This window comes from Aplysia californica, unplaced genomic scaffold, assembly GCF_000002075.1.
Source record: "Aplysia californica isolate F4 #8 unplaced genomic scaffold, AplCal3.0 scaffold00154, whole genome shotgun sequence".
In the NCBI taxonomy this organism is placed as follows: Eukaryota; Metazoa; Mollusca; class Gastropoda; order Aplysiida; family Aplysiidae; genus Aplysia; species Aplysia californica.
The window spans coordinates 1,187,834-1,203,652 of record NW_004797424.1 but is presented as its reverse complement, the minus strand read 5'-3'; the positions used below and the strand labels follow the sequence as shown (position 1 = coordinate 1,203,652).

Sequence of the window (15,819 nt, the reverse complement as noted above, 5' to 3'; positions counted from 1 at the left end):
CTCTCTCCGGAAGGTATAACAACAGAACAATTAAAAACGGTGAGTTTTCCCTTGACAGTCTCTGCCTCTCCTAGAATGAAAGGGAGTAATTGATGGCAAATTCCCTCACTCTCTCCCTCTCTTCCCTATCTCTTTTTCTCTCTCTGCTCCTCCTAGAACAAGACTGACTAACTCCCTCACTCACATGCCATCCTGGCGATCAGCGTGTGTGAGGAACTGGTCCAACTCCTGCTCCAGCTGGGGGAATAACTCTGCCATCATCGACCTGTCGAGGGGAAGAACAAACTGAAACTAAGGCAAGGTTGCTCTCGAGTTATCGTTAACTGAGTCAGCATGACATGAGAGGCAGCGTGGTGAAATCACACACTCGTCAAACTAATGAATTATTCAAAGAAATCAGCATTTTTCTGACCGTGGCAATTTTTTTATTCTTTATTTTCATTTTTTGACTCATCACATTTTATGTTTACTTAAAAACTTATTTCTGTTACTGTAAACCGTTGATCAAAGGCACAAAAAATGTAAACCTGCAGTTTCCAAGGACTCTCAAACTTTAGTAATCATTAAAGTTGGGTGGTCATTTTTTGATAATTTTACTTCTGACACCAGGCGACCCCCTTCTCCATTAGTTGCAAATTTCCTGACTTCTATTCAAGGTAGATGGGTAAGCCTACTTTTTTCATCAAAAGAAAGACAAACAGGCTTTAGGATTATAAGAAAAACTACATATGCCCAGCCCAAAAATTATTGACGAGCACCTGATTCCACCGCATCGTGACGCATATGCTGGACAGCGCAAACTCTTTGATTATGTACTGTTCTTTCAACGCTAACAAAAAGAAGTTTCTGTAGTAAGATGTCCGAAATATTAAATTCAAATCTAAGGGTGAAAATATGGCAATCTTATGAAATGACACATTTCATATTTTGTAATTCGCATTAAATCTTTAAAAAAAAGTTCAAAGAAAAAAAAAAGGATCTAATTTAAGGTAGAGTACATAACTCACCTCACTTGATCATTGATTTGTCTCCTGTAGCACCGAGAGAACAGGGATGGAAAAAACAATAACAGTTAAATCATCGTCTTTCAAACAACGTAAGAACCAACTCTTTATATTCTAAACCCATACCACTAAGTTGAAGTGAATGAAAGGCTAAGTACACTAGAGTTAATACAAAAGGAGTGAAGTATAACTCTTGACTGCTCAGAATTGTTTTCTCCACCACTATGTCAGTCAAGTGGAGAGTAAAGCAAAATCTGAGAGGAAAAAAACAACTGAATCCCAACCCCTTTGCCTTCCAAAACAGGAGAAAGGGGAGGGGGGGGGAAGGGAGCAGTACCCCGAATCATTTCTACTACTTCTCAGCTTGAGGAACTGCACATTAAATAATCAATTATCTATTTGAAAATCATACAAAGCAATGGTGTCTTTAATTATTCCACTATCAGAATTAGATGAAGCAAATGTTTGCTGTTAGACAAGGAAGCATGTAGCGAAGCAAGGGGGGGAAGCCATTTTTAAAGCAAAAGAAATATCGTTCTTACAAACAGATATCAGCAACTCTTTTGTCCATGGCTGATATTTGCCAATATTAGCCACATAAAGCATATTACACATTGTAAAGAATGTATGTTATTCTAAAACTTATCACAGTCAAGCAACTGTCATTAAGACCCATGATCAAAAGTACTTTTTTCGTTCGAAAGTTGTTGTTTTTTTTAAACTGGTAAGAATAAAATTCCCATCATACTGCCTCCCCCCCACCTTCCCACCCACCCCAACAAAAACAAACCCTAGTCATTTATTTGCTAACACTGGCAAGTAAATATGCCACTAAAAGAGGTTTAAAAAAAACTCAATACAGAGTGCTGCTGACAGCAAAACAAAAAACCAAAAAAAAAAACCACGCAAAAAAATCCCTTCTGATTACTATGTTCAACACCATCTTAATTTTTTCAAAAGTTATAAAAATGCTAAAGGTTCAGTTCAGTAAAGACCTAGAAATTCGAACTATCCATATTTTAATAAAAGTGAAGCACATCAAAACCATAAGGGTCACTGAGCGCTGGAAAGAAAAAAAAAGGCCAGTGAGACAGAAACAAAGAAGGACAGTGAAGATGTAGAGTAGGCTGTTCAATAGGTACCAATCAACCACCCACAAGATCAAGACAAAATGCATTCTGGCAATACAGCACAAGTCATTTACAAGACAAGTCATTTGCAAAGTGTAACATGCAGGGAGGGGGAGTGGAAGTTGTGCCATGTAAACACAGGAGAGAGAGAGAGAGAGAGAGAGAGAGAGAGAGAGAGAGAGAGAGAGAGAAAGAGAGAGAAAGAGAGAGAGAGAAGGAGAGATACAAAAGGGAGAGAGAGAGAGGGAGAAATAGACAGAGAGAGAGAAAGAGAGACCGATAGATACAAGGTTTTTAATGCAACTAACCATCATGCAAGTGTACCATGGTGTGGATGGTGAACTCATTTCATTTTAAGTACACAGTCAAAAATGAAAGAGTATAAAGAAACATGCTGTTTCTTTGTGAACTGATAGCCCCAAAATATTAATTCGTCAAAAAAACAAACCAGAAAAAGCAAAAAGACTGGGGAAAAAAACAACACATGATCAAGGAAAATTGACGACCCTGAAGCTGACTGGCAAAAACATATCAATGCGGAGCTAAAAGTATTATATCACTTCATGGTTATTCTACAAGGGAAAGACACAGACTCAAAAGACATTTTTAGAATTTGGAACCAGAGGTGATGAAATGGCAGGCAGTACAAAGTTAGTTGAAATTAGCAGCATAATAGCAGGACAAGAAGATCACTACCTTGTTTGGTAAAGAGTGACAGCAATAAGGAAAGTCAAGGAAAAGACTTTCCGGTTCACTAGAGTCCGAAAATAAGGAGTGCCCAAGAGTAGTAAGAGTGAATTCTATGAAAAAGAAAAAGAGGAGATCTAGCTCAGCACTAACATTTTTTTTAAAGACCAGAGAGAGAGAGAAGCTAAAGTTTGTAGGCATCATTGACATACAACCACCACCCACATTAGGCTACTCCAAAAAAAGCACCTCATTTAAAAGATCTTCAGTGTGAGTACAGGAATTTTTCCAGAACCCTGCCCCCAAAAACAAATGTTTTAAATGCAGACTAGCAACGAAAAAAAATCACAAGATTCGCAAGCTCCCCTACAACCATCACTTATAACTTGTTTTAGTCTAAAACCCTACTGCCTAAGCTATTCCTCAAAAACACAAATGTGGCACACACATGAGGGGAAAGACCTAATCCAGTAGATCGGCTGCCATGATCCTGGTCTGCAGTACCAAAAAAAACCTCCCACATTTGAATCTTCCTTGAAGCCTTCTTGAACCCAGATCAGCGGAAAAGTTTTCATAGCTCTCACTCCACCTGGACTTATTCCTAGTGTAACAGATCATAATAAATTGGAGGGATTTCACCAAATGTAACCTTCCTGTGTTGAAAGGGGCGGGTAGGTGGGCGGCAGGTGCTCTTACTCCAGTGTGATTTACTCCTTCTTTCCTATCAAATACCTATCATCCTTATCACTCCTCCTTTTTTACCATATTTGTTAGTCTCTTGTAACACCTCTAATTTTCAGCATTTATATGACCTAATTGTGTTACAAGTGCTGTAAAACTTTAACTACAACAAACAAAAAGGGGTGTTAAACTCATACATTAGCATACCACAGCTCAGGGTTATACTCACATCTCCAAGGTGACAGTAGCCCTGGTCTGCATGAGACCCTCACCTAAATTTTCAGTTATGTATTGGCCCCTACAAGAAACCAGGTTAGTCATCAGTTCGCAGCATATGTACAGGGGTTAGGGTTAGTGCAAGTGCAACAACAACAGTTATCCAAACACAATAGAACACCAATTACCAAAAATATTTGGCACTTTGAAATTACTTTATAAGGGTAGTAATATTTTTAGTAGAGTTAAAACCCCCCCCCCAAAAAAACCAGAGGTGAGAAGGGTTTGGACTTGAAAGAATTTAAAAACTCATTTCTGGTACAATGGTGTCCTAGAGTGTATCACGACTGTGCATAGGTCCACATTACAATTTCAAGTCACCAGCCAGGTGACTCATCAGCGACTTCGGCCAAAAGGTTTATTTATATTACAGTTCAAATAAATGAAAGTCAAACAAACTATAAAAAAGACCTATTTCCCTACCAACAGCAAAGGAAAACATTTTTTTTCGTTTTTCTTGAGCATAAATTCATTCTTCCCCCACTTCAGCAAAGGAAAACACTTTTTTTCTTCTTTTCCCGTGAGCATAAATTCACCTCGTATTTGAAACAGACCATTTAAGAAGTAGGCTATTCATGGTGAAAGCTCAGAGTAAGAGAGTAACCCTATCCAAGAGTGGTCTTTTGCACAGCTGTGACGTACGTACAAACATGTCACTATAGTGGACTTCACAGACTTTATATAAAAAATATTAAAAGAAGTACTTCTGACGAATTCGCGAAATACAGTAGACTTTGTTTAAAGGGAAGCTGTTTAACACAAAATTCCTGTTACCACGAAAAGATTTTCAGATTCCTGAGGGATTTGTCAGCCCATTTTATTTATGCATGGCAACTTCCCTCAACATGACATCTGATTAACAGGATAGGAAGGAATACTCTGGTCTTGAGAAATTTTTGTTACCAAGCTGTTACTGTGTGTTCTCTAAATAACTTACTGAAGGCTCTTGCACGTAGAGGCAACTAACATCTGTAACATCTATAATTATAAGCAGAGTCTTGCTTTAGATCATATTCTTCTAGCAATATAAATTGCCTCTTTATATACCCATCAAAAACAGATAGGAGAACTTGAACACACAACTGATATTAAGGAAAGTAGAAATGTCTTTATCACAGTGGACAAATTTTTAGAGAATTGTACTACACAGGTCATGGTACTTAATTCAATTCCAATTTTGTCAATTAGAACAACAAATTGAAATCCACTACAGTACAAGTACATTCCCCTTGGTACAAATAAGACAAGGGAAATGTCATTCAACAATTCTAGCGAAGACTGACTAAAAAAGATGCTATGAATGTTATTGCATATATAGATATTATGAGTATTTAGAACAAGATATAAATTTATATAAACCTCATAGGTTACTACGTTGTGATCAAATAGATGCACACAGACTGACAGGAGTTTAGAGGCAAAGAAAGAACAAGAACATTTCATCCTTTTACATTTGCTAGTAATAACCGTAAATCATCTTTCAAAAAGTAAAAAAATCCACACCAAAAAAAAAGTCAATATCGAACTGAATTAGTTTCGGAACAAAATTTGTTCTAATCAATCAGCCTTTAGTCCAACAGACAATGATTTTCACCAAACTGCAAAAAGCTTCTTCTCCTTAGAAAGAATTTAAAAAAACAACTTAAAGTGCAGAAACCCATGCCGGGTATTTTTTCTGGCAACAATTTAAAGAAACAGGAAATAAAAGATTCCAACTGTCACAGATAAAAACCTCAAACTGCTAAAAAAAAACAAATGATGGAATATACTCAAGATTCCCACAACAGCATTCTTGAGATGACTACATTCAAAACCAGTTTGGGGTATAATCTTTCACTACATGTCTATAATTCAAAAGATGAAAACACTGCACTAGGATGAATACAGAGTCTGATTCATAACTGTATTATATCAAGGACGATGAGACAAGAGAACATCTTTGTACACAAACAAACACATTTTTTATCTTCCCTTCTTCTCCTTTCTATCAACCTACCAATCTAATCTTCCCTCCAATCTTCACTTCAGACAGAAAATCCGAAGGATGTCATTTCCAGAATATTTTAGATAAGCCGAGACTCGACGTCATCTGGTAACTTCTCTACTGACAGAGTCTTAGTACAGTCTGCAAGATAAAAGCTTTCACAAAAAAAAAAAATTGAAAAAAGAAAATCCAATGGGGGAAAAAAAATGGACAAGATGCCACTTATTAATCTACAGTGTTAGGAGAAGGCATAATGGCAGACAGCCATTGTATTATTATCAATATGCAAAAAGACAATCTTTAAATATGAATACCCTGAGCCAAATATTGCTCAAAGCAATTGGGCACAGACAGAACCAGTCCCCGCAAAAAATCCCTGCATATCATTAAAATAAGCTACAAATCAAACTCTTAGACTTAAGTCCTGACAAAAAAGACTCGCACTACGTCTCAGTTGCCAACAAATGTAATTGGAAACTTTTTAAAAAATAGCTGTAAATGCCAATCTCAAACTAACTCAAAACATTTTGCTACTCTGAAGTTCTATAAAGGTCTCTGACGTCTTAGAATGAACTCAAACTGATACTGGTACATGTATTTATAGTGAGGACAGTTGTCAATCTTTTCTCAATGGCATAGTCCAAATACTGTGCTTAGTAGTATACAAACATGCCGGAAAACGCTATGACTACATAGTAACAATACTCAGGACTCACAACATCTCAGTTAGATCCTTGTACCTTACATCAGTGGTTCCCAAACCTGAGGGGGGCATAACGCAAGAGAAGGCCACAAGGACGCTCTACAGCGGGGGAATGGGACTGAGTTTACAACAAGGGACTCGATAAACCAAATGAAAAAAGCAATGACTTTGTCTCAGTGAACTTTCAGATGACTTAACATTTTTCAGTCAGGGAGTACAGGGACAAGTTTGAGAAGCACTGTCTCACACAATCATTTCATGCTCAGATGCAGTTATGCCTTTACAAGTTTCCCAAGCGAGCAATTTTTTAAAAAAAGGTTAAAGGTTAATTCCTGAGTGTACGTGCCCAAGACATTATGGCAAGATCCAGTGAAGTAAAGGGTGCACATACTCTGAGGCAGAATAAGTTTGTTTGGCCACCCACACGTCAGCATCTCCATCCCCGCTCGCAGCCTCCCCAGACGCCTCCTTCTCCTGATGAAATGAAGACAAGAAACAACAAACATTACTGTCAGTGTGTCCTACCGTTAACGTTGCTCATCATTAATTCTTTATCTCTGAAGGGGGGGGGGGGGGTTCTCACTATGCCAGAGCCCTCTTTTGGTACGATACCTTAGAGTGACATACACGTCACTAAATTGGTAATTAAATCAAGAGATATGAACCTATTTTGATAATTCTTCAATTGCCGAAAATAAATATAACATCAACGTAGTAAAGGAATGTGACCAAGCCGCTGCCAGCGGATCACTGGCACAGCAGTTCCGACTGCAAGCCGCTGAGAGCAGCTTGCCAAAGATAAGAAGTTAATACACTGAAGACCAACAAAATACTTCTTTCAAAAGAAGGACAAAACTGTAAACTGTAAAGAATGACATAGGAAATGATGGTGTAAAACCCAGCAACTGTCTTATGTTACTCATTTAGCTTACTAAAGTAAAGTGACTTTCTGTAGAGTATTATTTCAGACACAATGGAGAAAAAAATGAAAGATTATAAGATTACAGAGAAAATACTTTAAAATAATCAAACAGCTCAGTGTCCACAAAAATCTCTGAAAAAGGGATTGCATATTTCATAACCTCTTTCTTTCCACTTCACTGTCTTTTTCAAGGTTAATCATTACTGCATTATTTCCATACCATGTGTCTCTTTATATATTTCTTGTACTTGTAGGATGGCTTTCCGGCTTACCTTCTTCTGATCATCATCAACTCCTGAACTTTTATCGATGAGATGGAAAAACTTGAAACAAAAATCCTGCTCTGCGATGCAAACTCTCTCCAATTCAGACAAAACTTTCTCCAGTACCTGGTGAAACACAAATATTATTAAAAGAATCTGAAGGGGTCAAGTGATAAACAGGGTAAGTCCATTTTTAGAAAAAAATCAGGGACTAACCCATAATTTTAAAAAGTACCTGTAGAATACTACTATGAAATCAAACAAGTAAAAAAAAAACAACTCAAAAAGTGGTTCACAAACTAGTTTTGTAAAGAGATAAATCAAGTTAAAAACAAGCCAAGTCTATCAATACAAAGTGAAAAATAAGCTAAGTCACGACAGGATAAGATAAACGTGACTTACCCTATTTTTGGACTAAACCTCTTCAATTGTAGCAGATATTGAGTGGTAGAAAGATGTGGTAAGATAGCAAGCAGGGTATATCATTTCACCAGGAAGAGAACACAACAACAGAAAGCAGGGGAAAAAAAGGGAGCAGACAACCTACATCCCCCAAAACACCAAGGCGGCAACCAGATCAATCTTTAAAAACAAAAGGAAACTATGTGAACTTACTGACTCAAAACAACAAAAGAGAGTAACTCTCTTAAACAAAAGACAAGAGTATGAACTCACTGACTCAAAACCAAAAGACAAGTGTATGAATTCACTGACTCAAAATCAAAAGACAAGTGTATGAACTCACTGACTCAAAAATCAAAAGACAAGTGTATGAACTCACTGACTCAAAAATCAAAAGACAAGTGTATGAACTCACTGACTCAAAAATCAAAAGACAAGTGTATGAACTCACTGATCTAAAAAATCAAAGGACAAGCATTAAAAAAACAAAAGACTTTGTGATTCAGTGAATCCAAAAAAAAAAGACAAGTGTATGAATTCACTGACTCAAAACCAAAAGACAAGTGTATGAACCCACTGATCTAAATAATCAAAGGACAAAATCAACGGACAAGCGTAAATAAAAACAAAAGACTTTGAGAACTCAGGAAATCAAAAAAACAAAAGACAAGGATGTAAACTCACAGAGATAACACAAGACAACTTATGGACTCACTGAGTCGAAAACGCTGCGCATGGCAATGTCCAAGTCAGAGCCATATTTGATGGAGGAAGAGTCCACGCTCTGAATGGACCCAGACCGGCCGCGGTGGTCAATCTTGGTCAGGCTGGTGGTGGATCCCGTCAGACGTGACAAAGTCGACGCACCTATGGAGGGACAAAAATATGGGATCATCACAAAGACAACTCTTTCTTTTCACAGGAACAAGGTTCCCAAAACAATATAACTACTTGACCCTCCTTGCATTTCTTTCTATATTATATAGTGACCCTGTCGTACAGGACCACCTGTTTAACTCTTTATCTCTGAGAGGGGTAACACCACTATGCTGGGGCCCTCTTTTGGTACGAAATCAAAAAGAGACAAATACATCACTAAATTGGTCATTAAATCAAAACAAGTGAACTTCTGTTTTGATAGTTTTTCATCTATTGAAAAAACTCGTTGTAAAAGAGACCTGTTTGTGGCAATTGCCAAAAACAAATTTGACGTCAAAGTCGTCATAAAGGACTGTGCCATTAGCTCTCTGGCACAGTGGTTCCAATCGTGAGCCAATGGAAGCAGCTTGCCGGAGATAAGGAATTAAGATGATCACTCTTCTTCTCAACAATGTTTGGTTGTCTTGGACAGCTTCGACTGTAATGAGAGCTGTGTCTGAGCCACTTGCTGCATCTTACCATGGTGTTTTCCTTTGGTCTCTTTGGTGGTGACCAGTTTCTGTTTGGCAGACTCCATGAACTCCATGACCTCTCTCGTGTACAGTTTACACAAGTTACTCATGTACACCTGCAGAATACACAGAAACAAATGTTTCATCACACATTTGACTGCCTAATCACCATTCCTTACCTGATTTCTATTTTATTCAAACTGCATTTAAGCATTACAGCAATACAGCGTAACAGGCAGAAAGTGTGCCATCAGTTCACTTAGAATCACGTGGAGCAAGGATGCAGAAGGCCATGAATTGTTTTAAGAGTTGCAAGGCTCTGTACCCACCAGCTTTAGCCAACTGTAGATGGAGGTTACATTCCAGGGTTCCATTTCTCCAACAACTTTACAATGTTGAAACAGGTTTATACCCAAACATTTAGACGAGAAGTTAGATTTAGTAAACATAAGTCCATCCAGCAAAGCTAAGGCAACAAGACTCTACACCTCTACTGATGAAAACATGAGAAAAATGGTGGCAATTAAACCTCGATATCTTGTTTGTTACACTTTGTCCGTCAATACCATTGCGAACAGTAACAGCTGCAGCCACATGTTAGTGACACATATAAAACAGTTGCAAATAGAAAGAACAGCAGTTGTCCATATGAACATGAGACAGAAAAGCAGCGGTCCTCAATATTATTAATGTGACTAAAGTCATTTTCCTCCTGAAGTCTTCTTCACATGACTGTCCCATTAACCTAATAATAATAAATGACATTTATATAGCGCTCAACCCCGATTTAAGTACACAGGCTCTGAGCGCTTTACAATACAGTACAATGTACAACAGTAACATAAAACGTGTTTTGACAGAAACAAAATTACTCCAAATATTCATCTTATTAATTTAAAAACAGAAACGACTTCAGCTGACTCCTAGCGCAGTCTACTCACAGCAGAAAGTTTGTGGAAGCTCGTCTCATCAGTGTTCTTCAGCCACAGCATGAGGTCAGCGTAGATGACCAGTTCTTTGTGTATAGAGTTGTGCTGTGGCATCTTCAGGTCTCCAGCATAACGGCTGAGAGTCTCCCCAATCTCATTGCCCTGGTAGATATACATTTCAAACTTTTACAGGGCCACAGTTAATGTTTCTTTATCCTTGCATTTTGACGATGATACAAATTCTTTTGCACACCCCAACAGGCCTTTTTCCTCTGTGAGCTTTTCCCCATACCCATGCCTGCATTAATTCAAACTCGTTCAAAGGGGTACAAAAGAAAATGTAACATGAAAACAGCAAGCAATTATGGCGTAACTTGGCATCCGAGGAAAAAGGAAAAAACTTTTTTGTAATAAATGAAGAAAAACATACTGTGAAGCAATTCATTTCGCTGTCCAAAAAACTCACTCTCCAACAAAACAATTTACAGAATCTAATAAGCTTACATTCAGTTGATTTAGAATTCTCAGCATAATTTTTTAGATATTTCACAAGTCCCTATCATTGTTTATATCTAACCATTGAGTTGCCCACCTACAAACAGAAAAACCAAAAAGGAAAGTTAAAAGAAAAGCATGTGAACCAACAGCAACCATCAGAGTCCCCAGAATAAAAAGAGGAACAAGGCTGGGTTCTGCCCAAGATAAAAATAGACTTAACTGTCAAGGCTTTTTAACGATGAATCACATTCAAAACAAGCACATTAACAGAATAACAGTCTCTTGGCGCTTGGAAAAAGCAAGAAGAGACAAGCATAGAAACAACGGAGATAGAGAAAAGAGGAATAATCTAGAAGTTGTGGCTCCAACAACCCTCACATAAATAGACATGAAATACAGAAAGATAGCTAAAAAAGTAGGGCCTACCAGTGGCCCCCTCTAACCTCCCACTTATATTTTTTCTTCAAAATTTAACAAATTATCTCTTTTAGATCATCTCAACAGCAACAAAATTCAGAAAATAAATGAAACTGCAAACTGAACTTTAAACTTGAGTACTCACAAATGCAAAGCTTACTGATGACATCATAATCTGTACTGGCAGTGAAAGTTATGATCAGTAATTTAAATCTGTACAAACACCACCAGTTCAATCTAAGACAATCAGCACCCACTACATCATCACAATAGACAATACAATTTGTACCTCTTCACATTTACAGGTCTAAAAAAGTCAAATAAGGCTAATAAAACCAACAGAAACTACGTTTTGCTTTAAGACAGAAAAGAGAAAGACTGACTGAAGTAACTTTTACCGTAAAATTTAAAAACATTTTTAAACTGATTATTGACCAAAAACAAGCTGTGCTGTGAACTGTTGTGAATGCAAGTAACTTGTGTTTTGCGCCCTCATATGACCTTCTCCAGATGCGAGCTCTGTAAAACTCTTACTAAAAAAAAAACAACTAGAAAAGTGATGAGCTGTTTACACAAGGACAGCAGCTAATTCAACACTACTTCATTTTTAAAAAAATAGTACCAAACAACAGGCAAGCAAAATCACACCTGCCAACCCCTCCATAAACAAAAATAGACCTCCTCTGATTCCTCGCTTGAAATCAGAGCTTGGGGAAAAAATACAGTCTCTACATCTTTTGCCGATTCAGATTACATTGCAAACCAATAATGGCAAATAAACATGTACATTTCAAACAAACGTAAATAAACAGGTATATTTTCACGTCATTTACGATAAAGCGCTCACGACCAATGAAAACGAAATTCAAGCTCCCATTTCATTGGACTACTTGTTAGGTCTGCAGCATGCCACAAGGAGTGTGAGCTCCACTCACCTGATGGATAAACAGGTTGTTCAAGTGATGACTGAGACGCTTGGAGAAGTGGATGGCCAATTTCTTAAAGTGTTTCTGCTGTTCCTCTACTGCTCTTGTCCTTTGAAGAGCTGGATAAAGACAAAACAAAAGACATTTTTATTTAATCCTTTCTTTTCATTCCGAGAGGAACAAATCATAAAAAATAACATGACTGCCTAGACAATAAAAACAATAATAGATAGTATTTGTATAGCGCAAAATCCCACTGTTTAGCAAACTCTATGCCTTTTACAATCTATATCATTACCCCAGCAAACCTGATAGCATTCTGAAACAATCTCAACTTCCTGGGAAGTATACAGTACAAAAGAATTAAACCCAACTCCACAGCTGCATTAGAAGTGACTACTCATATTCCACTCCCTTCATGCTTTGCTTTTTTCCCCACACGCCAAATGACACTTACTGTGTAGGAATACTTTTATTTAACCGACACAACAGAACGAAAAGAAACTTACAGGGATGTATCTGAGCATTCATACAGCTGTGCAATGCTTGAGCAGCCTGAGTGCACTCCACGATACCAGCTGGACTGGTCAGATCACCATCCATCAGGGCCTGCGTATACTTCAGGTCAAAGTCTAGATGATCCTGTACGAAAAGGAAAAACAAACTCATCATCATCATATCAGTCAGGATCCCAAACAGCTTTCTGAACCCTGATCACTTGTTAAAAATATTGAAAAGCAAATCCAATTCTTTGAAAATTTTAATTCAAAATTTAGTTTTCTTGTATTCAAACAGCAGCATTTTTAAAAAAGCATTCACATTCTTTTGTTGAAGAAAAAAATTAAAATACTTAAAGAGATATTCCTAATATTTAAGTGTTGAACTGAAAACAAAGAACAATGGCTACCATTTACAAACAGCTTTACGAAAACACAAAACCTTTTTTATTACCAGTAGTAAAATCATTCACACCACATTTTTAAGTATGACCCTCTCACACACACATAGACAAACCGATATGCTCTGCCTTGGAAAAGCTCAAGCTAGCCATTTCCACAGTGGGACTACTCAAAACAAATAAAGTGCTGTGTGCAATTGCACAAACTAACAAAGGACAGAGTCCTCCAAAAAAAAAAATCTTTGAAAGAAAAAAGCGCAACTGACCACAAGGTTCTGAAGTTCATCCAGCAGACGTTGGTGGTTGGTGTTCCTCACAGTCATCAGAGTGTCTTTGTCTCGCATCACCTCCATCTGTTCTTTCACGTTCTGTGCCAAAGAAAAGTCACCAATTCTCAAGTCAAGTTCAATTTCACCGAAAAAATAAAAGAAAGTCAGTTGATGTAATTTCATGTTCAAGTCCAGCAAAAAAACAAAAATAAAGCTTTCACATTGGTGTTCGATTTCACCGTTCACTCTGACAAAATTTGATAAACCATGGCAAAAGGTTGCGAATATTGTGTACAAAAAAATCAAAGTCAGCAAGAATAATGAAATCACACCAAATCACATTACAGTCAATTTCACTTCTTAGAAAAGTACAAGTCATCAATATAGGGCCATATTCAATTTGACACCCTGAGTGAATAACAATTCTTTACCAAATGTTCTCTATATAGGTCACAAACAATAACAATCTATACACTTTCCCTCAGTAAAAAAAACAACCTTACTATGACATTTTAAAAGCAGGAATGCCACTTGGATTTTGTAAAAATACCAGAAAATTTATGAAGTTCCATTTGCAAACTGACAAAAAGACAGTTAATAGACATGACTTCTATGGGGTAGACAGAATTCAAATGCTAAGAAAAATAACACGAACCCCCCTAAAAAAATGGCATCGTATCTCTGTAAAAGCTAATAACATAAAATACAGGTATAATGTAAATATATTCCAACAGGAGTAGCAGACCGTGTCACTGAGTTAGCTCACAATCTGAGCATTGTCATTCCCAACAAACCGACACGTATTATGAAAACTCTGCTCAAGGCTTTGCCCCCTAGGAATTCATTCCTCCAGAATTTCTTCCTTTTCCCTAAAAAAGTAGGCCCTCTACTTACGGCCAGCATTTTGTCGTAAGTGTCCAGCTTATCTTCAATCATCTCAGCCTCTCGAATCCCATCATCGAGCAGACGCATCAAGTTAAGCACTTGGTCCTCTGAGCCCATGATAGAGTGAATGTTGGCCTGAGGAAAACATACAAGTCCCACGTCAGTTTCTTAGAGCGAACAATCAATAAAATATCATATCCAGTCTCAACTAAATACATTGTTTTCTTTTTGTTAAAGATTCCTTCATCATCATCATTGCCTTTGTCACCCTGCTTAAGGGTATAGGCCACGGACAAACACTTTCCACCTTTCTCTATCCCGGGCTAGCCTCTTGATATTATTCAATGTCTTCCCACTTTTCTGTACATCAGAAGGTAAATTTGATTCACAAATGATTATTTTTTTTACAGAGTATCTCTGCCTGCGTTCCGGAATGTTGCATCCCACTCAGCTTGGGTTGGCCCTGACAGGCAAGGTCGAAACAGCACGTATCCTAAATAACGTAAATAGTATTGATTGGGGGCTTAGGGGGCATGAAACATTTATGATAAAATAAAAACAAGATAGGAAAGAGTATCGATTTCAGAATTTTCTGGAAAAAGAAACATCCTTATTTACCCCATCCAACACGGATAGTTGCTTGGAAAGTTGCTCCGTGAAGGCCTCAGCGTTGCTGATCGCCACCTGACATTCCGACATAAGAAGTTCAAGGTCGGCCTCCTCCTTCCCGGAGAGAGCCTGGTAGTCTTCCCCCTCCATGGAGATGTCGTCCACGCTTTTGGCCTTCTCCCCAAGACTGTGCGGGTCTTTGATCTCTGAGATATGGAAAATATAACAATAATAATAGATTGCATTTATAATACAGCGCTCTATCCCATACGAGTGAAAGCTGTGAACGCTTTACATCAATCACATGATCATTGAGCAATTCACACAAGGTAAAAAAGTTCAGAGTAACAAGAAAACTAGCTCAATCAAATACATGTAAGGACAGCAGTTAAAACAAAGCACACAAGCACTTCAGCACTTAGTAACGCACTATAACTAAGAACTTAAAAAATGAGTCTTGAGAAATCGCTTCTACGTATTAAGATTATACATTAAATTCGGTTAGGCTGAGTTGAAGTTCACAGTGAGCCTACAAAAGTTTGTGTAGAAAAGCACATTGGCACAATGAAAGTGATTTGGTGTAGGGAAAAAGTAAAAGAGACAGATGGAAAAAGCACAGGGAAAGAAAAGAAGTAGAACCTACTCGTGGCACTTTTCAACCACCCACCCTGCACAGTTTTGGCCACATTTCCCCATGAAGATGAGATGGACAAAGGCAACAGTAGTGTCTGAGGTAAGCACCTCACACAGGAAACATACACGCAAAACTTGTGCAATCCACAAAGACCAAACTCTAGAGCAACATTAAGGTTACTACGCAAAGACTACTTTGCTCAAGATTTTTCCATGTTTCTCACCTTCCAGTAGTCTTTGTGGAATGTTGACAAACTCTGGCTTTTGAATGAGAAATCTGTGACTGAGCTGAAAATATTTTTTAAAAGGTTA

At 37.7% G+C, this 15,819-nt stretch overlaps 1 protein-coding gene across 2 annotated transcripts in view; it reads right to left on the bottom strand.

Annotated features, from left to right (window-relative positions):
- Nucleotides 1–15,819, bottom strand: part of LOC101848883 (exocyst complex component 1) — a gene marked incomplete in the record, with an annotated part of 29,147 nt that overhangs the window by 8,661 nt on the left and 4,667 nt on the right. Inside the window, 14 exon segments of one of the 2 annotated variants that reach the window (XM_013082001.2) lie at nucleotides 185–265; nucleotides 1,008–1,031; nucleotides 3,732–3,800; nucleotides 6,857–6,939; nucleotides 7,660–7,776; nucleotides 8,768–8,919; nucleotides 9,451–9,559; nucleotides 10,385–10,534; nucleotides 12,223–12,332; nucleotides 12,723–12,855; nucleotides 13,378–13,479; nucleotides 14,275–14,400; nucleotides 14,884–15,080; nucleotides 15,732–15,795. In XM_013082001.2, coding sequence (XP_012937455.1) covers nucleotides 185–265; nucleotides 1,008–1,031; nucleotides 3,732–3,800; nucleotides 6,857–6,939; nucleotides 7,660–7,776; nucleotides 8,768–8,919; nucleotides 9,451–9,559; nucleotides 10,385–10,534; nucleotides 12,223–12,332; nucleotides 12,723–12,855; nucleotides 13,378–13,479; nucleotides 14,275–14,400; nucleotides 14,884–15,080; nucleotides 15,732–15,795 — 1,517 coding nt within the window. 2 annotated transcript variants of the gene reach the window in all.